Source organism: Amphiura filiformis, chromosome 11 (genome assembly GCF_039555335.1).
Source record: "Amphiura filiformis chromosome 11, Afil_fr2py, whole genome shotgun sequence".
In the NCBI taxonomy this organism is placed as follows: Eukaryota; Metazoa; Echinodermata; class Ophiuroidea; order Amphilepidida; family Amphiuridae; genus Amphiura; species Amphiura filiformis.
Window position 1 is genome coordinate 32708492 of NC_092638.1, and position 26730 is coordinate 32735221.

Consider the following 26730-nt stretch of genomic DNA (forward strand, 5'->3'; position numbering starts at 1 on the left):
ACACACACACACACCATGAAAGCAAAGCGTAGTTCCTGGTTAAAAGGTTGCTATTTCTATTGCATTAGCAATTTGTTGGGGAAAAAATAGTTGAAAAAAAAGTATTGCCTCCTCTCTTCCGGCTCCCCCTGCAGATATTTGCATGGGCAAAAAACAAATGGGTGACCATTTTATAAATTGTCACATTGGATACGCCCGCCGCCTACTCCTTTTTATTCATAAATTCAATTTGCAGTACTTGTTCATGTTGTTAGGTTGTCTACATTTCTGTGCAATTTTCTTATTTCATTTGGCCATATATTTATGACTGCTGATTGCACAGCCATACATTGTAATCATAAATAAGTATGTTTCAACACAACAGTGAATTACTGACGTGATCAATTCAAATTATATTCTTAATCCAGTTCTGAATGGCAAAAACATGATAAAACATCAGACAAGTATTTATCAACTTTAAATGCTAAATACATGTATGCTCAACTTTTTTTACCAATACATTTAATATACTTCCTCATTTTCAGTGATTGATGATCCATGTCCCAACTGACAATGACTGCCTATATACTAGTTTTACTACAATGCCTTTATGCAAGGAACAATACAATTGATATATATCTAAAGTAGACAGTCAGCAGGTTACATGACATGACTGGTTGTAAATGCAGGAATATTATTAATGTCACATTGTTTGTGCAATGCAGAGTTGCCACAGACAACTTATAACTAATTTTGGGGTACTTTTGAGCTTGAGGTGAAAAACATTTTGGTGCTTTTTTCAGTGAATTATGCAACAAAAACAACAATTATGAAGATTTTGAAGACTATTTAGTATAATATTCACAGAAAATAATAACATTTTAGACCAATTTTGTCTCAAAATGCTGTCTAAAATTGATATCAGACAAGTTGTATTTTGGGCGATTTTTGTAAATTTGTGCAACATTTCAAGTGACCTGACAAGGAAGTGTGGCCGACTATTGGTCATTACCCTGACCGGAACCAACTGTAACAAGGCCATTATCATGGGTCATCTGCCCAGCCTTTTCCAGATGAGCCATGGGGAGAGCAGATTTAATTTGATTTTTTTAGTGGTGTTGCAGAAATCTGAACCCAGGACCTCTCACACTAAAGAAAATTCTTCAGAAAAGTTGTGTCGCTAAAATGTCGCAATATACAGTATTTGACTTACTTTGGTCCTGATACGTGTAGCCATTACCTAGTAACCATTGAGGTAATGCAACAAACCCCAGCATTAGAATGAAGATGTAGATGTTGAGAAATAGTAAAAACTTGAGGAAGACAAAATATGAGACCACTGCTGTACCAAACTTGCCTGCAAGAAATCAAGAATGCATAAATTCAATTGAGTGAATTAATTTTTTTTTTTTTTTTTTTTTTTTTTTTTTTTTTTTTTTTTTTTTTTTTTCCATTTTTATTCCCTGTACTTGGGACTGGTGGGTGGAGAAAAGTTACAGAAAACCACCAGCCCCCTTCTTCATGTCAGCCATACAATATTATAAACAAATATGCAATTATTCCTTTAAGCCCAAATTAAAGTTTGATATGCAGTTACACTTGTAATTATTGACACCCACCACTCACAAGTGCTGTGATGTATACACCACACAAGCTGAAGCCAGGACATAAGAAAAAGAATAGTAAAAAAGCAGAAGCTGAACCAGGCCTGACAAAAGCACAAAACTAAGACCATCCCAGCACTGTCATAAGCGGTGAGTGTCAATTGAAATATAAATGAGACATCACATTCAAGAGAGAATCAAATTCAAGGCATCATAATCATATGGTTGAACAAACACTGATCAAATCTACATACCCAGGGTTTTTAACAAAAAACAACAACAGACCCATCCCCAGACAAGAACCCTCCCACAATCCCCACATCACACCACATTCACACAAAAACAGAACAAAACAGAGAGACAAACAAGAATGGTAACTGTTCCTTTCAAAAAATAGACAAAGATTCTGTAGAAATATCTATGGCTGATGCTAAAAAACAACAAAAAAATAAAAAATAAAAATAAATAAAAACATTTGAATACTTTAATATGCAAAGAAAAGCAGGAGATTAAATTCCTCTTAAGAACTCGGATCAAAAGAAAATTTCTTAAAGTGTTTGGACAATTTGCCTCTGTTTTCAGCAATTTTTTTCTCTGTATCAAATTTAATCTTAACCAAATTCTTATAGGCTTGAAAATTAGGAGCAACTTTCTGGAACTTACATCTATGAATATAAAATTTCATACAAAGGATAAGAAAATTAATAGTATTTTTATGATCAGAATCTTCAATGTCCAAACCAAACATCTTCTGAAAATTGGAAAACTGCAAATTCTCCCCAGTTTTGCTTTCAATTAAGTCCCACAAATTATCCCATAAAGGAATAATTTTATCACACTCACAAAATAAGTGGATAAGAGTCTCATCAAATTTATCACAAAAATAGCAAAGTGGGGAATCAATTCTACCAATCTTGTGAAGAAATTTGTTAGTGCAGACTGCCCTATGAAAGATTTTGAAGTAAAAAGCCTTTAGTTGGGTTTCAACACTCCAAGAAAAGTTATTATCATGAGTTATGCACCAATCCAGAACATCATCAACATTCAGGGCATCAAACCAGTAATTTTCAGTGTCAATGGGACTATCATGTTGTTTCAAGATCATGTAAGAATATTTAGTGATTTTACCATTATCAAACAAACTTGCAACAACCTGATCAAAAATGCTTTCCTGCACCTTCTTCGGATTGTAAAACCAATCAACAGGGAGACCATTCATGAGTGAATTATATTTCCTTCGATCTTTAATGGAAATATCAAACTCAAGAACAAGATCCTCAAAGGTTTTGACAATGTTAAACCCTCTGTAAAGGTCATCGACCACACAAATACCTCGGTCAAACCAATCTTGGTAAAAAAAAGAATTTCTTGGTTTTGAGACGAATATTTTTGTTCCACCAAATGGAATCTTGGAGATGGCAGTTTTGATAATCAAGATTATCTTTCATCTTATCTCTATACACATACCATACCCTAAGCGATTCAGCTAATTGGGTGTTTTTTAATAATGTAAGAACACAATTTGGAGCATCAGCCTTCCATAAAATTAAAGTATCCCTTTGAAATGAACCAAGAATCTTCAACTCCAAATGTTTCCAAAAACTGTTATATTCAGGGTAATTGAGTGAATTAATTAAATAGCATCATGTATTTCATTATCAGCTCAAAAAATTATTTTTATTATGATTTTTGTACCAATTCTTTCTTATTTTGGTAAGTTACCATATAATTATAGGTTTATAACCAGAACACCTGAACTCACTATATGACAAGCTCTCACAAAAAATCAAATCAATATTTCCTCTACAATGTCTGGTAACTTTATGCTCATTTTTGGGAGCATGTGATTGTAAGTTGAGGCTTTCTGGCTCTCAACCCTTGATGTATTCAAGGGAGTCAACAATTTCATCAAAGAAATTATAAAGAGAGAAAAAAAAAACAGAGCTTGTGTTTATTTTTTGCTTATAATAAAAAAAAAACAGGTTGAGGTTGGGTCTTAAAACCTTCATGCGTTGATGTTAATCGTTATAGACCTAAAATCAACGTAAATTAATAGTTGGTACACTTTGACAATATGTTGGAACTTTTCTTTGCCGCTCTGGGAGTTAAGTGAAATTAGTATAACTATGTTTGATGAGAAGTACATACCTTCTCCTTTCCCCTTCCCTCCCAATTCCCATGTATGTACGTCATCCACCAGTGGAGCTCCTGCGCCCCTCCGCAGAACTTCCGGTAGTGGATGTTCTGCGCTCGGGGGCGCAGAGAATCCACTGTCGGAGTTGCTGCGCCGGAAGCAAAATAATAGATTTTCGTATTATAATAACGGTGGATCATTTCTGCGCTCGGGCGCAGAACATCCACTGTCGGAGTTACTGCGCTCGGAAGTAAAATAATAGATTTTCGTATTATAATAACGGTGGATCATTTCTGCGCTTGGGCGCAGAACATCCACTGTCGGAGTTCATGCGCCCGGGCGCAGTCCCTTATATGTAACGGTGGATCATTGCTGCGCTCGGGCGCAGAGAATCCACTGTCGGAGTTACTGCGCCGGAAGTAAAATAATAGATTTTAGTATTATAATAACGGTGGATCATTTTCGCGCCGGGCGCAGAACATCCACTGTCGGAGTTGATGCGCCGGAAGCAAAATAATACATTTTCTTATTAGGCCTATACAATATGCATGCGTATAATAACTAATATTTTCTTATTATATTAATAAAAAATAATATGCATGCATATAATAACTAAACTCCGAGAAGTTTATTGCTATTAGTATAACCGAATTGACAGCAAATAATATATTTTCTTATTATAATAATGGTGGATCATTTCTGCGCTCGGGCGCAGAACATCCACTATCGGAGTTGATGCGCCTGGGCGCAGTCCCTTATATGTAACGGTGGATCATTTCTGCGCTCGGGCGTAGAACATCCACTGTCGGAGTAACTGCGCGCCGAAGTAAAATAATAGATTTTCTTATTAGGCCTATATTAATAAATATCCATGCGTATAATAATTAGTATTAGGCCTATTATAATAACTATATAACTCCAAATTGACAGCAAAATAATGCATTTTCTTATTGAAATTACGGCGGATCATTGCTGCGCTCGGGCGCAGAAAATCCACTGTCGGAGCTTCTGCGCCGGAAGTCAAATAAATTATTTTCTTATTTTATTAATAAAATACAATATGCATGCGTATAATAACTAATATTTTCTTATTATATTAATAACAAAATAATCAAAATAATAGATTTTCTTATTATAATAACGGTGGATCATTGCTGCGCTCGGGCGCAGAACATCCACTGTCGGAGTTGATGCGCCCGGGCGCAGTCCCTTATATGTAACGGTGGATCATTGCTGCGCTCGGGCGCAGAACATCCACTGTTGGAGTAACTGCGATCGGAAGTAAAAAAAAAAGAGTCTAGAGTCTAATATAATATAATATGTTTTTTTGTTTTGTTTTGGGGTTTTTTTCTCATTTTACATTTATTTTTTGTTTTCTTTCATCTTCATTCTTTTCTTCTTTTGTCTTTTTTTTTTTTCTTCTTCTTTCCTTTTTTTGTCGGTACTTTTCATGTAACCGCAAATGCTTTCTCAGATAATTCCTATTCAAATATAATTCTGATTGACATATGACCACTTGCAATTCGGCCTTTGTTAGTCAACAGATAAGTAGGTGTAATCCATTGGATTCCCAAACAAGCGGAGGGGGTCAAAAATTAGCATAAGCGAAGATCAATGTCAATTTTAAATCCACGGCAGAGGATAATTATGCTTACCGTCATTTTGTGGTTAGAGATTAAAGGAACCGATAAACGTGGTTTCATGTCGCCGCATCTAGGCTACACCAAGGCCTCACGATATATAGACGAATAAGGAAATCATAAACGCTATTTTCTTATTATGTTAATAAAATATAATATGCATGCATATAACTAATCTCCGAGAAGTGTATTGCTATTAGTATAACCGAATTGACAGCAAAATAATAGATTTTCTTTTTATAATAACGGTGGATCATTGCTGCGCTCGGGCGCAGAACATCCACTGTCGGAGTTGATGCGCTCGGAAGCAAAATAATAGATTTTCTTATTATAATAACGGTGGATCATTGCTGCGCCGGCGCAGAACATCCACTGTCGGAGTTGATGCGCTTCGGAAGCAAAATAATAGATTTTCTTATTATAATAACGGTGGATCATTGATGCGCTCGGGCGCAGAACATCCACTGTCGGAGTTGCCATGCGCCCGGGCGCAGTCCCTTATATGTAACGGTGGATCATTGCTGCGCTCGGGCGCAGAACATCCACTGTTGGAGTAACTGCACTAAAAAAAAAAAAAAAAAGAGTCTAGAGTCTAATATAATATAATATGTTTTTTTTTCTCATTTTACATTTATTTTCTGTTTTCTTTCATCTTCATTCTTTTTTTCTTTTGTCTTTTTTTATTTTCTTACCCTTTTTTTCCGTACACGTTTCCTTGTCGGTACTTTTCATGTAGGCCTAACCGTAATTGCTATCTCAGATAATTCCTATTCAAATATAATTCTGATTGACACATGACCACTTGCAATTCGGCTTTTGTTAGTCAACAGATAAGTAGGTGTAATCCATTGGATTCCCAAACAAGCGGAAGGGGTCCAAAAATTAGCAATAACCGAAGATCCATGTCAAATTTAAATCCACGGCACACAAAACATTCAGAACAATACAGAACAATATCAATGAGGATAATTATGCGCCGTCATTTTGTGGTTATAGATTAAAGGAACCGATAAACGTGCTTTCATGTCGCCGGTATCTACAATCAAGTGCAAATTTGCTGGGACACTTTCATAGTTCAATGACCCTCCCCGCACCCCTTATTCAATGTTGTGTACCAAACGCCTCATTTTTTAAATGGCCTATATTTTTGCTCCAACATTGGTTGGTGGGGGAGGGAGGGGATTCGAAATAGGTTGGAAACTATACAAATAAAATATCACATGGTGAACTTCATATGACCGGTTTTATTGAACAGAGGGCGAAATATGAACAAGTGTCCCAGGGAAATTTGCACTTGATTGTATTGAAGAAGACAAAAATAATCTATTACTTTCAGTAAAATTACCATAACTTCATAAACGCGCTGTTCGATTGACATGATTTTTTCACTAATTTAAAACAAATAACATTGCGCATATTTTGGTTACTTTAATTGTCATTTTTTGTCAAACTAAATATTTTTAGGTATCAAAACGCTGTAATATATGCATTATTTTTAAGGCATATTTGACACATGATTGCTATTATAAGCGCATTATCTCAAAATTCACTTTTAAAACAATTTAAAACTAATCAAAATTAAATCATATTGGAAATATAGAGTACAATCAGTTAAAAATTGTAACTTTTCACTTGTACACTGTATAATGTTTTAGTTGTACCACTGTAATCTATTTTTGTATGCTGCTGTTTTTTTTTTGCTTTTTCCATGTGATTTCTTGTGATTTCTATGTGATTTCTTTGTTTTGTTAATAAAAATACATGAAGATAAAAAAAAAATACCTACTGAAATAACAAAAAAATCATAAAACAAAACAATTGTTTCCCTTTAATTCAATGATAAATGTAAATGTAAATTGGCAACATAAAGGAAAAAGAAACAAAAGAAAAAAGAAAGAAAGACAAAAAGAATAAAAAAGAAAGAAAGAAAAACAGCATTACATGGATTCGAACTCGAGATCTCGGGGCGAGAAGCAAAGCCAGTAACTATATGCCACCGGGAGACTGATGACAATTGCACTCGATTTCAGCGTATTTAATCCTATCATTGCAATGCTACTGTATTGTGTTATCGAAGCTTCGATCCAATGAAATCATTCATTAAAACTCATGTTTTGGTCGTATTCAGCATTTATCTAACGTATATTTTGAATATACACGGTCACATTATACATACCTTCCTTACTTTGATATGTTTATTGGTAATTATTCCTCCATTTAAGCCAAATGAGCACGGTCTACCATAATGTTAAATAAATATATATTACTTTTTAAGTTATATTATTCTGGTAGACCGTTATTGCATCATTAATTCTTTTTATAAATAAATTCGCATGAATAACAACAGCTCAACCATAGTGTAGTGGTTTGCTTACTGCCTTCTGATCATGAGGGCTACGGTTCGAAGCTCATTGTCGCCGATATGTTTACTTTTAAATCCTGCTCTTTATCTCTTTTTTTTAATTTTGAATACCAATAATAAGCAATTTAAAATGTGTAATTGTATATAATTGTATATACACTTTTTGGCATGGCATTGTTACGTTGAATTAGCGTGTCTGTGATGGGTAGTTGAAGGCCTATATTAAAGAGTTTAACATGCATTCCGATAATAGCATTTGAAATAGGGTAATGAGTTTGAAAGATCAATGATGAGACAAACATCATGATTCTGTTCTATTTATTTCTATATTTTCTTAATTTCTTATTTGGTTTGCTTTTATTATGTTTGTAAATTCTACAAAAGGAGAATTTATATGTCCACTCTAATATAAGCAATCAATGTGTCAAATATTCCTTGAAAAATGCATGCATTGCAGGGTTAGATATTAAAGAAAAATGTTTATTTCAATAATTTTTTTATAAATTGGCTAATCATGTAATGCATAATGAAATTATCTTGACATCACTGAAAAAATATGAAAATCGAAAGCAACGCGTTCGAGAGTTATGGCGATTTTATTGATATTAATAGATTATTTTTTCAAGCATCCCTATACAATCAAGTGCAAATTTGCTTGGCCACCTCCATAGTTCAATGAGCCTCCCCGCACCCCAATTATTCAATGTTGTGTACCAAACGCCCCATGTTTTAATAGGCATATAATTTTGCTCCAACATTGGTTGGTGGGGAGGGGATTCAAATAGGTTGGAAACTATACAAATAAAATATCACATGGTGAACTTCATATGACCGGTTTTATTGAACAGAGGCGCGAAATATGAACAAGTGTCCCAGGGAAATTTGCACTTGATTGTATTGAAGAAGACAAAAATAATCTATTACTTTCAGTAAAATTACCATAACTTCAGAAACGCGTTGCTGTTCGATTGACATGATTTTTTCACTAATTTAAAACAAATAACATTGCGCATATTTTGGTTACTTTAATTGTCATTTTTTGTCAAACTAAATATTTTTAGGTATCAAAACGCTGTAATATATGCATTATTTAAGGCATATTTGACACATGATTGCTATTATAAGCGCATTATCTCAAAATTCACTTTTAAAACAATTTAAAACTAATCAAAATTAAATCATATTGGAAATATAGAGTACAATCAGTTAAAAATACCTACTGAAATAACAAAAAAAATCATAAAACAAAACAATTGTTTCCCTTTAGTTCATTGATAAAATAAAAGTAAATTGGCAAAAAAAAAAAAAAAGAAAAAAAGAAAGAAAAAGAAAGAAAGAAAGAAAGAAAGAAAAAGAAAGACAAGGCGGTTCTCGAACCACGAGTCTCGCCTGCTTTTGTGACCGCCTGCTTTTGCGATAACTGTTGGTAGAGAGGTAAATGAATTTGGCGGTTATCGGCTGGGCACGATTATCTGGCCGATGGTAACTGTACCCACCAAGTTTCATGACCATACGACAGTTCTTACTAATTTGACCTCAGATGACCCCTGGTGACCCCGAAATGACCTTCCAAAAATTTGGCTTTAAATGTTGACTGTACCCACCAAGTTTCATGCCCATCCGACAGTTTTACTAATTTGACCTCAGATGACCCCTGGTAACCTCAAAATGACCTTCCAAAAATTTGGCTTTAAATGTTGACTGTACCCACCAAGTTTCATGTCCATCCAACAGTTTTTACTAATTTGACCTCAGATGACCCCAAAATGACCTTCCAAAATTTGGCTTTAAATGTTGACTGTACCCACCAAGTTTCATGTCCATACAACAGTTTTTACTAATTTGACCTCAGATGACCCCTGGTGACCCCAAAATGACCTTCCAAAAATTTGCCTTGAAATGTTGACTGTACCCATTAAGTTTCATGCCCATACGAGTTTTTAATAACTTGACCTCAGATGACCCCTGAGTGACCTCGGGTGACCCCGTAATGACCTTCCAAAAATTTGGCAAAACCAAAGAACTATTTCATCAAAGTAATAAATCAAAACAGAAAGATGCTTCCTTTACGAGTTATCACTCATTGAAAGTGCTACTTTGCTATACTTTACATGGAAAGCGACTATCTTAAAGTCGTCATATTTCCTTAATTACATGACCGATCAAGCTGTTATTGGGATATGTGATGCACAGTTGAAAATTAATTATTAAAAGATTTGGTGACCTCAGTTGACCTTTGACCTTGTATGTGACCTTTGACCTCACGAAATTGGATAAAGTATGTTGCGCTGAAAAATCAAATTTGGCAATACCAAAGAACTATTTCATCAAATAAATCAAAACAGAAAGATGCTTCCTTTACGAGTTATCACTCATTGAAAGTGCTACTTTGCTATACTTTACAAAGAAAGCGACTATCTTTAAGTCGTCATATTTCCTTAATTACATGACCGATCAAGCTGTTATTGGGATATGTGATGCACAGTTGAAAATTAATTATTAAAAGATTTGGTGACCTCAGTTGACTTTTGACCTTGTATGTGACCTTTGACCTCATGAAAATCTAATCAGGTCGAGTACCTCTGGCCACGCAACTCCCCGCCAAGTTACGTCACTGTACCCCATACGGATCTCCAGATAATCTGTTCACAAGGTATTTTGCTTATTACGCATATATTATGCAAATTAGGTACTTAATTACCATATTTTACGCTCAAAATCTAATCAGGTCGAGAACCTCTGGCCCCGCTTACTCCTCACCAAGTTACGCCACTGTACACCATACGGATCTCCAGATAAGCTGTTCACAAGGGTTTTTGCTTGATACGCATCAAATACGCATAAATTATGCAAATTAGGTACTTAATTAGCATATTTTGCGCTGAAAATCTAATCAGGTCGAGAACATCTGGCCACGCTTACTCCCCACCAAGTTACGCCACTGTACCCCATACGGATCTCCAGATAAGCTGTTCACAAGGGTTTTTTTGCTTGATACGCATCAAATACGCATAAATTATGCAAATTAGGTACTTAATTAGCATATTTTGCGCTGAAAATCTAATCAGGTCGAGAACATCTGGCCACGCTTACTCCCCACCAAGTTACGCCACTGTACCCCATACGGATCTCCAGATAATCTGTTCACAAGGTATTTTGCTTATTACGCATAAATTATGCAAATTAGGTACTGAATTACCATATTTTGCGCTCAAAATCTAATCAGGTCGACACTCTTTGGTCATGCTACCCCCTATAAAGTTTCATCATCATAGCTCTTACGGTTCTCAAGATAACGCGTTCACAAGCTTTTTCCGAACACACACACGCACACACGCACCCCCACACACACACACACGGACACACACACACCATAGTGATTACTAAGTCTCTCCCTGAACATTCAGGCGAGACAAAAAAAGAAAGAAAGACAAAAAGAATAAAAAGAAAGAAAGAAAAACAGCATTACATGGATTCGAACTCGAGATCTCGGGGCGAGAAGCAAAGCCAGTAACTATATGCCACCGGGAGACTGATGACAATTGCACTCGATTTCAGCGTATTTAATCCTATCATTGCAATGCTACTGTATTGTGTTATCGAGCTTCGATCCAATGAAATCATTCATTAAAACTCATGTTTTGGTCGTATTCAGCATTTATCTAACGATATTTTGAATATACACGGTCACATTACATACCTTCCTTACTTTGATATGTTTATTGGTAATTATTCCTCCATTTAAGCCAAATGAGCACGGTCTACCATAATGTTAAATAAATATATGGTCATTTTCACGGTAAAGGGTGTAACTTTGGATTTTTAACATTTTAATCCGTAGTGTTCTAATAAAGCCACAGAATTCCATGATTTTTGGCCACATAAGTCATCTAGTTAGCAGCTACCTTGGGTAGCATAATCAGCTTTAGGAGTTACTGTGTTCAGTTTTAGCAGGCTTAAATGTACTTAATATTGCTATTTTGAAAAACTATAAAAAACAGTAACATTTTTGTAAAACCCTGCGTTTTCTTCAGTTAGTTCATGGATAATTTTTCTTATCCTGAAAGTACAGTCATATGTTCAGTAAACACTGCCACATTAGATTTAATTGTGAACAGCCCTGTATTTTTGAGAACCTGACTTGATATTTGTCGCTTCGAGGCTTCATTTTCCGTTAACAATTGTTAACAAACTTTGTGGGTGTAGCTTTGGTTCATAATTCTTGGTTATTTCTTCACTTCTTCTTGATTCATAACAGTTGTTATCTTAACTTGAAATGGGTAACAAAAATTAGTCGATTTGCAAGCTTTTAAAATTTTTATAAAATCTTGACTTCAAAGAGCCGTTTTTCCGTTAACTTTTTTGAAGCCTCCGAAACAAACTGTTCAGCAAGCTTGTGCAAATATAAATAAAAGAGCTCATCCAATTTATTTATCAAAATGTAGCAAAGTAGATCCTCAAGTCACATGTTTTTAAATCGTGGAGATATATATCACCGTTTGAAAATGGGACCCAATACAAACTTTCCGTTAACAATTGAAGCCTCCGAAACAAATGAAGCCTCCGAAACAACAATAAGATTAATTATCATCTATGCATATCTAAATTGGTGTTTCATACTGATATCTGCATTGTAATTGTTACTTGATATGTGCAGAATGTCATAAATTTAAAAAAATGTTGATATTATGGTTAATGTTTGAAAAATATACTGATACCCAAAAAGCCTGTTTCGGAGGCTTCACATGCAAAAAACACCATACTTAACAAATGGGTAAAGAAGTTAACATGTTATAAATCTACAATATCTGCCGCATAGAATCATTGATTCAATACACACAAGAAAATAACAGCTTAGATGATCCCAACACTGTTGTTTTCAAAAAAACCACTTCTGCAATGTTTAACAATTGTTAACAAGAAGCCTCCGAAACAAAAAAAATGACTTGCTGTGATAATTTAATTTTTGTCACAACTGAAATTCAATACTTAGAAGCAAAGCATGAAAATTGGTAATTGTGATATTTTTTACCTATTTTTTTATGTCAACTTGTAGTGGTTAGCCAAATATTTTACTTTTATGATCACCTGTGTTGTTAACTGAAGCGTTCGAAATACAAATCGCTTGAATTGCCAATTCTAAAAATAACTCCAATTTCTGTGAAACTTGGCTGGGAGGTTCCTTTCATCAAGTAGTATTTGTACATGAAGTTAGACATTCAAATTATTTTAGGAACCCAATTAAAACTTAAAAATATGTTTAAGGTTTGGAAATTTCCATTTTAAATGACACTTGATGTTAAAAAATTTTCAAAACTGCAATTACAAACATAGCAAAACATGGTATAAAATTTAACTTATATCTGTTGACTTACTTTGGAATGGGATTTCACATGTATTCCAGCTTTCATGTCATAATTTTCTGAGGTTATGTAAAATACATTTTTTCTTAGATTTTAACCAAAATGTTATGGAAATGTCAAATTTTTTATTAGAAATCAAAAGGTTTAAGCCTTGAAACATTATTTTACTGGAATTTAAGTTGCTTCTATGCATGATTTCAGTAAACAGAAACATATTTAAGTGGTTTGAAATTTTGACCCAAAAAATCAAAAGTTACACCCTTTACTGTGAAAATGACCATATATTACTTTTATGTTATATTATTCTGGTAGACCGTTATTGCGTCATTAATTCTTGTTATTTTATAAATAAATTCGCATGAATAACAACAGCTCAACCATAGTGTAGTGGTTTGTTTACTGCCTTCTGATCATGAGGGCTACGGTTGAAGCTCATTGTCACGATATGTTTACTTTTAAATCCTGCTCTTTATCTCTTTTTTTAATTTTTGAATACCAATAATAAGCACATTTAAAATGTGTAATTGTATATAATTGTATATACACTTTTTGGCATGGCATTGTTACGTTGAATTAGCGTGTCTGTGATGGGTAGTTGAAGGTCTATATTAAAGAGTTTAACGTGCATTCCGATAATAGCATTTGAAATAGGGTAATGAGTTTGAAAGATCAATGATGAGACAAACATCATGATTCTGTTCTATTTATTTCTATATTTTCTTAATTTCTTATTTGGTTTGCTTTTATTATGTTTGTAAATTCTACAAAAGGAGAATTTATATGTCCACTCTAATATAAGCAATCAATGTGTCAAATATTCCTTGAAAAATGCATGCATTGCAGGGTTAGATATTAAAGAAAAATGTTTATTTCAATAATTTTTTTATAAATTGGCTAATCATGTAATGCATAATGAAATTATCTTGACATCACTGAAAAAAATATGAAAATCGAGCAACGCGTTCGAGAGTTATGGCGATTTTATTGATATTAATAGATTATTTTTTAGCATCCCCTATACAATCAAGTGCAAATTTGCTGGGACACTTTCATAGTTCAATGACCTCCTCGCCTTTTCTTATTCAATGTTGTGTACCAAACGCCTCATTTTTAAATGGCCTATATTTGTGCTCCAACATTGGTTGGTGGGGAGGAGGGATTCAAATAGGTTGGAAACTATACAAATAAAATATCACATGGTGAACTTCATATGACCGGTTTTATTGAACAGAGGCGCGAAATATGAACAAGTGTCCCAGGAAATTTGCACTTGATTGTAGGCTACACCAAGGCCTACACGATATATACACTAATAAGGAAATCACAAACGCAAACTCGGAATCAACTTAAATTTTGGGAATAACCTACTTTGTGGATATCTATTGAAAAATTTCATAAAAAGAGGATGCTAGGATCACGAAATCCTCCTTTAATTGTTTTGTGACATAATTGTGCATTCTACATTTAATTGTGTTTTATTCCTTTTTTGTATATAATTATGTATGTTGTTGTTTTGAACGCATCGCTTTCGTTAAATAAATAAATAATAAAATAAATAAATACATTTTAATTAATTAATTAATTAATTAATTAATTAATTAATTAATTAATTAATTAATTAATTAATTAATTAATTAATTAATTAATTAATTAATGTTTACATGACGTTTGTCCGCTTGTTTCTTTTGCCATTTAGTTTAAATAACATGGATACGGCCAGAATAAGACTTCCATATTGCAATAAACTTAGAACCTGGTGATATGCAATTCAAACAATTTATCGGCGTGATTAGCGTTTACTAATATATTAATATTTGTTCCTATAAAAAAAATGATACAAATGAAATGTTATACACGGTATTACTATCAATTTTCATATAAGTAATTTAAAAGAATGTGGCCCGATATATTTGGAAAATGTTTTTGGTGATATATGTGGAAATACATTGATTTTGAACGCATAATTTCAATAAAGAGTAAAATAGGATCTCTCGTTTGATCATGTTGATATCAAAGGCCAATTGCAAGTGGTCATGTGTCAATCAGAATTATATTTGAATAGGAATTATTTGCGGTTACATGAGAAGAACCGACAAGGAAAGCGTGAGCAAAAAAAAAAAGATTGAAGAAAAAAGAATGAAGAAGAAAGACAACAGTAAAGAAATGAAACTTGTAAGACCTATAGACCTAATAGTAATAAACTTCTCCGTAGCGCTAATATAATAAGTTTTATTATAATCTGAGCTTGGGAGCGCATTATATAGACCTAAAATATTAGTAAATATCAATTAACTTCTCGGAGTTATAGTTATTATTATACGCATGCATAGGCCTAATAGTAATAAACTTCTCCGTAGAGCTATTACAATAAAAAATATATTATTAATATAATAAGAAAATAATTTATTTAGCTTCCGAGCGCATCAACTCCGACAGTGGATTCTTTGTGCTCTAACGCAGCAATGATCCACCGTTATTTTAATAAGAAAATCCATTATTTTGCTTCGGCGCAAAGAGACCTAATAGTAAATATCAATAAACTTCTCGGAGTTATAGTTATTATTATACGCATGCATAGGCCTAATAGAAATAAACTTCTCCGTAGAGCTATTACAATAAAAAATATATTATTAATATAATAAGAAAAAAATTTATTTAGCTTCCGAGCGCATCAACTCCGACAGTGGATTCTTTGCGCTCGAACGCGCAGCAATGATCCACCGTTATTTTAATAAGAAAATCCATTATTTTGCTTCCGAGCGCAGTTACTCCAACAGTGGATGTTCTGCGCCCAAGCGCAGCAATGATCCACCGTTATTATAATAAGAAAATATATTATTTTGCTGTCAATTCGGTTATACTAATAGCAATAAACTTCTCGGAGTTTAGTTATTATACGCATGCATAATTATATTTTATTAATAAAATAAGAAAATTATTTATTTGACTTCGGCGCAGAAGCTCCGACAGTGGATTTTCTGCGCCCGAGCGCAGCAATGATCCGCTGTAATTTCAATAAGAAAATGTATTATTTTGCTTTCAATTTGGAGTTATAATAGGCCTAATACTAGTTATTATACGCATGTATATTTATTAATATAGGCCTAATAAGAAAATGTATTATTTTGCTTCCGGCGCATCAACTCCGACAGTGGATGTTCTCGCCCCGAGCGCAGAAATGATCCACCAGTATTATAATAAGAAAATTTATTATATTGCTTCCGAGCGCAGTTACTCCAACAGTGGATGTTCTGCGCCCGAGCGCAGCAATGATCCACCGTTACATATAAGGGACTGCGCCCGGGCGCATGAACTCCAACAGTGGATGTTCTGCGCCCGAGCGCAGAAATGATCCACCGTTATTATAATACGAAAATCTATTATTTTACTTCCGAGCGCAGAAACTCCGACAGTGGATTCTCTGCGCCGAAAGCGCAGCAATGATCCACCGTTACATATAAGGGACTGCGCCCGGGCGCATGAACTCCGACAGTGGATGTTTTGCGCCCGAGCGCAGAAATGATCCACCGTTATTATAATACGAAAATCTATTATTTTACTTCCGGCGCAGCTTAACTCCGACAGTGGATTCTCTGCGCCCGGCGCAGCAATGATCCACCGTTACATATAAGGGACTGGGCGCGGGCGACTGAACTCCGACAGTGGATGTTTTGCGCCAGAGCGCAGAAATGATCCACCGTTATTATAGTACGAAAATCTATTATTTTACTTCCGGCGCAGCAACTCCGACAGTGGATTCTCTGCGCCCGGCGCAGCAATGATCCACCGTTACATATAAGGGACTGCGCCGGCGCATCAACTCCGATAGTGGATGTTCTGCGCCCCCGAGCGCAGAACATCCACTACCGGAAGTTCTGCGGAGGGGCGCAGGAGCTCCACTGGTGGATGACGTACATAACTCCAATTCCCCTCAATCAATGTTGGGGAGACTGGAGAGCCCAATGGAAAAAATGCTTTCATCAACATTGAACTGGGGGAGAGGGGTGGCGATTTACATTTAGTATGCCAGAGTGTGACAACATTAATTTCCTTGATTGTAGCTCCATGTACTACTCTAGGTTTAAAAAACAAAAGAAGAGAACTACATTGACTGACCTTCGACCTCTTTCAGTGATGACCTCCATACCTCAAACCACAGAAGAAAATCATAAGACTTTTCTTTAAAATGTTTCCATTTCTGAAATGAAGAAAACAAAAATATGTATTACAGAAGTGGCATGCCAAATTTAAGATGGAAGGTGGGGGGTCTCATCCCACTGCCCCCAGAAGTTCTGTCGGTTCTGTAAATGGTAAACTTAAAACCATTCTACGATAATGTACAACAGGATTACATGACTGGGTACTGGGTCGACAATTAGTTGTGTATTACTAGTATTAGCAGTATCACAACTTTTAATTGACTATGATCAGGTGATAGTAACAATGTAATGTTCTCAAAAACTATAAACTAGGAAAATATCAATTGTGGCTAAAATTACAAGTGAGCATTATAAATTGTTTAATCACATCCTTATGTGTAAAATGTTCTTGAAATTCTCCATAATAATTATTTAGGCTAATTTCTTTGCAAGCAAAAGTGAAGCTACTTATAAATATTGCATTTACATGTAGGGCAGTAGGTGCAGTGGCAGCACCAGGGCTGGGGGCAGTGAATTTTAGGGGAAGAAAAAATGGAAATATTCGTAATTTTAGGCTTTTACTGGGGGAAAGATTTTTGAATGTGGTAATTTTCCCTACTCCCTCCTAACTGGGGCATTTCTCCATACCTCCCTCCACCCTCCCTGACTGAAAAAATGTATCTTGCCCTTTTTGAAAACATTATAAAATGTATTCAATTTGGCACAGGTTCTCGCTTTTATAATCTCTATTCAAACAGCTGCTCTGATCATTAAGGAACCAATTTGTTTGCAAATTATATTCCACAGAACACACTGCAGAGTGGTATTCTAATAATAATTCAAATATGAATAGAACTTACACTAATTGACCTGTTGGTGTTACAAAAGATATATTCTCAATTTCAAAGACCTAAAATGGTTGAAATTAATTTTTTGTGTGTGTAATTTTCTGCAAAAAAAGTACATGGTCCTATAAACAGGAGTAAGTTGTTTATTGTCTTGAAAAAATATTGTGCTACTTGCACTCTCAGTTTGTTTGTTTTGTGTGTGTGTTTGTTTGTTTTTCAATGATATAAAGTCTCAAAATAAGATTACGTGACTGACATACAGGGATTCAAATTCGCAATCAATTGCGGGAACCTGTTTAGGTTCTCACAAAGGGCTTTTGCATGAACCTTTGGTTCTCATCAAAACCAGACTTTTGATTCCTGCAAATTATTGAGAAAATAGGCATAATCTTAAGGCTGTCACCAATTTCCCCTCATGTACCTGACCTTAATTCTTATGCAGTTTTTCTGACAGACAATGCATGTCGCTTTCACTACCCTTTCATGACAATGCTCAAACTAGTTCTAAGCCCATGGGTTTCCATTCGTGATCGTACAATAAATCGACAGCTAAAATGAAAAAAAAATTACCTCTTTTCCCAATATTTCAGAATTATATTTTCAAATTAATAAGATTTAATCATATTTCCATTGCAACTAAAGTAACATGTGATCTGAACCAATTTTGGTTCTCATAGTTACAGTAATCCAGCGAGAACCTTCAGAAGAACCAGTTCTCGGTTCTCATCGGATTCATGAATCCCTGCATAAACTTACCAATGCTACTGAGTATTTAAATGTCTTCCAACCAGATACAGCCTTCAATTTCTTTGAACCATATTTATTTCTGTGAAAAAACAACAGAAAAATAGCAAGTTTCAGATCATTAGTTCATCATATTATCTGCAGGACAAAGATTCCCTAATATTTTGACCAGGATACACAATCAGATAATTGCAAAGTATTTATTATGCACACAGACCAACGTACACCTGTGTACATTTACAACTTCTGTACAGATGAATCTATGTTTGAACAGACATTATTAATAATGTCAACACAGTACCATACTAATTCTTTTACGTATATTACAAATGTCATTTCATCAATTAAAATTTCCTTTTCAAATTCCTCTTTGTCTTATTCCAAGAAAAAGATTTTGAAAAAGTGGACAAATTTTTCCAAGGGAGGGCAATTTTGTGAAAAGTGGACTATTTTTTAAACAAAGAAAAACATACAGTACAAAAATCTGATTTCACTGTCAGATGTGCCCCTTTTATTAATTTTGAGCCTACATGTAATATAATAAAAGGTAAAACAAAGAAAATTACAATAATTCTAATGTTTCAATAAATGTTTGCTACTTTGTTGGTTCTAACCGGTTGTAACAGAGGTTGGTCTTTTTGTTTGATATATTCTGAATATCCCATACACCACATGTTCAACTGGTAATATTTTGATTGTTTTTAAACAATAAGCCTTACTCAGTCCTTTTATTAAAAATCTCAGATTTTGTCACAACTACAGCACCTTAAAAAGTCTTGATTTTCCTGTAAAAATCTGACTTTTGAAAAACATTTAGAGGGTGTTCTCCTCAGCAAATGTAACAACATTGCTGTGTCAAAATATTGAAGCCTGTTTTTGAACGTGGGAATCACACACACATTATAATACGGAACAAAAACAGTTTATTTTGAGTCCAATCGCCCAGAAATCATTGAACCTGTGATTAAACAAGTCAGTCATGCCTGATTTCATCTCAATGGGCTAGTAGTCAAATTATGTACACAAGTACTGCCTATATCATTATCACAGACTGCCTTCAATATTGTGCATCAATACACAATCAATAAAATAAACTACCATAATTAATTTTAATCAAACATGTACAAATGTGTGTTATTACATTGTAAAATGTTCATAAATCATATTTTGATTTGTAATTATGGTGGTTTTTTTCTGCTGCATTTGAGGTGTTTTATGCAAAAAGCAAAATCTATTTTTGTCAATTTTAGATAACTGGTCAAATATGTACGCTAATTTTAATCATTTTAGTCTCACAAATTTACCTTTGACTTTTAAAGTCCATGTAAGACGTCAAGAAAGGGCAGGTGTTGGTCCCAGGTGTTGGTAGCATTAATATTTTAAACTCAAAAAGTTTGAAAATGGCATATCAACTTTTGCATTACTGAGCTCTTCATTTTACTTTGGAAATTGCCCCGGGGAAATTGCCAGCCTAAGACTGAAAAACATTCCAATAGGCGATATTTAATTCTAAATTCTAAATTTCTGGAATTAGTCAGATTTTTTAAATAGTTTTTTCACAAAATGTAATTAAGACTTCACACAAACAAGTTTATTAGAGAGCAAGGGTCACTTCAAAGTCTTGAAGGTTGGGGCGTGTAAATTCAAAAACCTGGGTGTGTATAAAAAATGTAAATTAAAGATTTGGGTACAATTAAAAGTATGGGCTACATAATGAAGGGGAAAAATTTCTCTCTCTATTATCAATTCATGAATTAATCTTCTGGACAAGAACCAAAACATCATTTTTATATCGCCTAATTCAAAACTGGAATGTGTACGGTATATGTACATAGGTATGTCTCCAAATTAATTTGTGATCAAAAATTTGCAGCCTTTTTGAAATAGTCATGTTCTCACTAGAGTCTTAAGCAGGATTTGAAGGTTTGGGTGTGTAAATTAAAAAACTGGGTGTGTAAATTTAAGATTTGTGTACAAAGTATAGGCCATGTGGGCAAAAACTGGATGTGTATTACAAATTTGGGTGTGTAAAACACTCCCTACACGGCTGGCTGCCTAAGTCCTTGATTCTCACACATTTCATTGCAACCTAAAAGTGGATATTTTCCCTGAACATTAATTTCACGATTTTCGCTTTACACAGCTACCACAAAAATAAAATTTTGTGAGTGAGGCAATATACAGGTCTAAAACAATTTAATCGCAAAATTGTGAATTTAAGAACACTTGGTGAGCGAAGTACCGTAGTTCAAGAAAAAACTGCAATACTATGCGAAAATTTCCAATTGCACAGTAGAGGGTCCACATTTAAAATGTGTTGTTAGCTTCAGACATGTAATCATGTTTTTATTCTAAACATTTAAGAAATGGTGAAAGGTAATGGCCTATGCTGCAATGAAATGGCCACCTGCTGAGAACAAAACAATGTATTAAATGGGATCAAGCATAATGAGTCTTTTGTCGAGTTTAAAATCCATCAATAAAGATTTCACAAATAAAAAAATATTAAATCAAATGATTCAAATCAAAATTCATTAAATTCAATTTCATTATGTGATTTATGTGCCATTTTTAAAGCTTTATTTTGATAAAAACACCATCACAACTAGACTTGGTTCCAGACATAATTCTTATACAAAGAAGGAAGTTAATTCATTATTGGCTGTATCTCAAAATCAATCACGACAACCGACACAGTTACAGCTTGATCACATTACAAATCAGTATGTGCTGTACGTGAATAACGTTCCTCACTTTACATATTGGTACCCGGTATTGCTCAATTTTCAACTCTGGTGTTCGGGGTTATACTTCAGTATAAAATCAACAGTGGCAGCACCACAGGGGGTATGGGGAAATGCCCCAGTCAGAACTCTTGCCCCCCCCTTGCCCCTCCAGTAAAAACCCAAAATTACGAAAAATTCCACTTTTTGCTATAAATTTACGCAAAATTGGTTGATTTTGTCCTCCTCCTGAAATTCACTTCCCCCCGGCCCCCCCGAAAAAATTCCTGGCGCCACCACTGGAAATCAATAGGACCCATATTTTACTGGCAAATTAGACTTTTGGGTATGGTACAGGTATGCAGGGTTGTAGCTACGCCGGGCGCTGCCGGGCGGGGCCGCCCGGCACCCGGCCCGGGCACCCGGCACCAAAATAATCATCATAAGAGGAGCAAAAAAAATTTTTTTTAGGGGGTGATACCCTTAAGCGGGCCCCTGGACCCCGGCCGTAAGTGCGAGAGCTCCCACGCGCCACGCGCTCGGCCAGCAATAATTTGCCACCTGGCATAGAAATTGGCCTAGCTACAACCCTGCAGGTATGGTATGGACAAAATCAGAACTTTTGAAAGTTAAAGCAAAAAGTTGTTTTATCCATTAAAAAGTCATGGGAAAGTATTTGTCCTTTGAAAATTAAGACATGGCAAAAATAAGCCCTTCCTGTATGCTAATGCATATATTCGATTTTAAACCAAATTTTGCAATTTTTTTTCTTTCTTTTTTTTTCTTATATAAATCAACTGAAACCGACCCCCCCAAAAAAAAAAGACAATTTAAAATGTTTTTTGATCTTTTTTTTTTTTTGGTCTACTCTAAAACCTTACACAAAAACTAACCCATCCACAAACCTTGACTTATAAATTAAAAACCCAACCCAGCTCAGCTACTTTTACCCTAATCCAGAACCCTTACCCTAACCCTGAACAGAAACAAATCGGGAGTTAATACTATTTTTTTATTATCGTATTCAGCTCTTTTGGTAGGTACGGTAGTATTATTACTTAGTAGGGTAATACTATAAAGGAGTAAAAATTCTACAAAATTTTGGAAATTACAACAACAAAAATCCATAATTTAAAAATTCAAATTTTAGAATCGAATGCAAAAGCTTTTTTCGTTGTGTTTGAATTTATTTTTTTGTGTGTATGCAAGAGTATTTTTCTTGCATGTTAGAAATCTGTTTTTGAAATTTTTTGATCAATATAGGCCATCATACATACAAAAAAAACACCAAAACCCAATATTTCATTTTTTATCTGTTTTAACACAAACTTGTACACTTTAAACCAAGTTGTAAAAGACCATGGTATACGATCCATAAGAACTAAGCCACCGAAACACCCAGAACACCCAAACTACATCCAGAACACTCCACACTGAACCACAAACAGTTCACCCCATCAAACCTGGAACACCCTACTAACCCAATTACAAAGCACCCCAAATGGAACCCATCCCACCAGACACACCCCCAAATTCATAGATCTGTAAACACCGCCGAAAATCCCAGATCACTTTCACCACGCCCCAACTAAACCCAGACCACTTCAGTCTGATCCCACCTGGAACACCTGGAGCCCACGGTCCACCCACCAGGAAAACTGAACACACCCCAAATGGGATCCACCCACCAGGATTGAACACCTGGTGCCCACCCCACCAGGAACACCCCCAAATCCAACTGGAACACCTGACTAATCTGAGATTACAACATGGGACAACCCTGACTGAACCAACTAGAACACGGTGCACCCCAAGTCCCCAACTAATACCAGACCACTTCCAAGTTCACCCCACCCAGAATACCCTCAAAAGGGACCACAACCACACGGAACATCCTGAAATCCACCTCGAGCACCCAAAATAATCTCACACTAGAGGCAAGTTCAAATTCTCTAGAGTCTAGTCACCTCTCCCCCACCAAAGTAAACCGAACAAACATTAGCAGTGGAAGTCCCAAAATCAAACCTCGTCAGCCATGAAAGATCATTTCTACCATCTACTACATCCCAATTATGGAATTCTCTTCCTGCCCAAATTCCAGCCATTTTATAATTGATTGCAGTAAACCTTCAACGAACACGTATTTTAAGCATACATCGCATATTTACTGCGTTGAACACAGTCTCTGATTGGCTGCTGAGGCGATCTGCTGTTGCCGAGTGGAAATTTATGAACTGTGCACGATATGTGTTGTTAGCTCCGAATTTGCAACATCGCGCTCGTCAAAGGTTTAACTGCAAAATAGTGACCAAGAGCCTGTGCTAGCTTCAGCATGGAGGTTAAAACACTTTCTGGGTGCTTCCTCGCCAGCGGTTTATGATTTTTTTGTCTCACCTGTCTTTTCGGGCTCTGATGGAGGCTATAAAATGCCCACCTTAAACATCTAAATTACACTGCATAGCGGTAGCCTATATTAAATAAGTGAGTAGGAGTTAGAAAACTGACTTCTGCTGCCAATCGGGTCCAATTCCATGTGTACTTGTTGTTCTGCTGTTAATGCCTGGAGTTTATAGCCATTTCATAAAAAAAAAATGTGTCAGTTTGTGTGTGACACCTTGGGGTGTTCCTAGCTTAGGACCTTGTCAGAAAAATAATACACGCTGGAATGGTTAGCAATAGTTTAATTTGTAATATGTAAATATGAAAAATATTTATAACTAAAGTTTCCGGGTAAAGTTTATATTTTATCATGTTTGTTCAATTAGGGGTTCATTCATAGGATTGAGGGCATGATCGCTGTTTATGCCCGAGGCGTGAGCCGAGGGCATAAACAGCGATCATGCCCGAAATCCTATGAATGAACCCCGTTCATACATACCCAACATTCTTAGCAATTCAATACAGATGAAAATAATAAGGGTTTACAAGTTTAAATAACATTTCCATACCGTTTTCCTTCATAAATTGGAAGAAAATTAGTAGGCCTACTTGCAGGAAGCAGCTTGGCTCATGAGGTCAACGGCCGGGAGTCAGCGCGTGATCGCGTCATCTTTTGCGCCCGCGTGAGATGGGCGCGGTGACATGCGCGATGTACGCAACACTAGCAAATCGTGGATCGTGTTAATTGGGTTCCAACGCTGCGTGATTTAGCTTGTTTATACCCTCATGCACTGGTCATAAACGGTATTTATGACCAGCAAAAAAGGGCGCAAATCCAATCAGAAACGTCGTTATATCGTGAGTATGTATGAACTTACAAACATAATTATCAAGCTTAATTAATTATATTCTCTGCACTACAACCACCAGAAACAAAATCAACAAGTTAGTGTACTAGGTGCCTTATTAATCAATGCATGATTGGGGCTGTGATTGGCAACAGTCATTCATTGCCAATTGAGTTTGACACCCACCTTATTTCTCTTTTTCTGTGCATTGTGGTTGGCATTGATCGAATCAATTTAGACCTGTTTTCTTCTGCTCCCTCCGATTTATCATTCTGTAATTTATCAAGTTCATATTCCATTGCTGTGTCCATATGAGCACGATGGAAACTGCTGCCCGGGCGATTGTTCAAGGACCGACCAGGGCTGAGTTCGTGCTCGCTGGCCGGGTTGCTGCCGGTGGGATCCATGTTGTTCAGGCTGGCTCGATGGCGAACTTCTCCCGGAATTTCTGCGGAGTAACCCGAGACCGAGTTGTTGTAACTCAAATTAGGTTCGTGATTTACGGAATTTCCATAGAGATCCGCAGTGATTGGTACTTCTGCATATACTCCTGATGTATCTGTACGGAATAATATTGATCAATACAAAAAAAGTGATATATATTCGGTTAAAATCTGCTCTTTCTGTGCACGATCAATGCCTGACAACAGACACCAATTACAACCCGACTGCGGAAGTAACTTTTACGAGGTCAAAGTTCACCGTACTTTTCAATACACCTGTCAGACTTTTACAGGGTGTCTCAAAATCAAAATACGAATAATTTGATTTCATCGTTTCATGTTCAGTGACTTTTTGTTGCTTGCACCCTACTTGTTTGTTTGTTTGTTTGGAAAATATGTAGGGGTCAATTTTTGAAGTTCTGAATAGGGGATTATTAAACAAGTTTAAAAAAAAAAAGAAGGTGTATGAACAGGGCAAAAAGGTTTGTTTTTTTAAACGTAGAGGGGAGGGTATAAAAATTTTACCAACACCTGAAGCAAAAAATTATTATATAGTGCTCAAAATTGTCTTTTCCCCCGGAGAACTCCATGTTAAACGGCAGTTATTGCTAATATTATCATGATTTTGGGTAAGAATATTAACTAGAGGCAAATGGTGGTCATAGACCACAAACCTAGCTGGGGCATGTTGGTGTTGTGGAGGTATCTGACCCCTGCAAAATGTTCCAAAAATGTTCCCCTGTCATGAGGCTTGTTGTCACCGAGTTTTGAGTCCGGTACTCCTCACAGATGTCCAGAAAATGCAATTCTAAGATTTGACCCAGATGACCTTTGACCAGACCCCTGCAAGATGTTCCATAATTCACCCCTGGTCATGAGTTGTCACCGAGTTTGAGCCCTGTACCTCTTACAGATGTCCAGATAACGCAATTCTAAGATTCGGCCCCAAAATGATGTCTTTTGAGCTGACACGTGCAAAATGTTCCAATATGTTCCACAGGTAATGAGGTTGTCACCGAGATTGAGCCCCGTACCCCTTACAGATGTCCAGATATTGAAATTCGAAGATTTGACCCCAGCTGACCTTTGACCTGCCCCCTGCAAAATGTTCCAACATGTTCCACTGGTCATGAGGTTGTCGCCGAGATTGAGCCCGCATACCCTTACAGATGTCCAGATATTGAAATTCGAAGATTTGACCCCAGCTGACCTTTGTCCTGATCCATGCAAAATATTCCAAAATGTTACTCTTCTCATCAAGTTTATTGTCACTGAGTTTGAGCTCCGTACCCCCTACATATTGCCATTTTCTGGAGCAATTCTAAGATTTGACATTGTTGATGTCCAAACGATTTTCGGGGAAAAAGCGTCTTGACATCAAAAGTGTTCGGAAACCGATTTCGGACACTTTTGATTTCCAAACAATTTTCGGGGAAAAAGCGTCTTGACATCGAAAGTGTTCAGGTCCCGATTTCGGACACTTTTGATGTCCAAACGATTTTCGGGAAAAAGCGTCTTGACATC

General features: G+C 35.7%; 1 protein-coding gene across 1 annotated transcript in view; it reads right to left on the bottom strand.

Moving 5' to 3' along the window:
- The window catches only part of LOC140164134 (transmembrane channel-like protein 7), a 57868-nt gene that overhangs the window by 28844 nt on the left and 2294 nt on the right, over window positions 1–26730 (bottom strand). Inside the window, exons 2-5 of the mRNA XM_072187378.1 lie at window positions 24950–25322; window positions 18826–18895; window positions 17199–17280; window positions 1193–1336 (exon numbers count right to left, since the gene is read on the bottom strand). Coding sequence (XP_072043479.1) covers window positions 1193–1336; window positions 17199–17280; window positions 18826–18895; window positions 24950–25322 — 669 coding nt within the window. The remainder of the gene's footprint in view (window positions 1–1192; window positions 1337–17198; window positions 17281–18825; window positions 18896–24949; window positions 25323–26730) is intronic.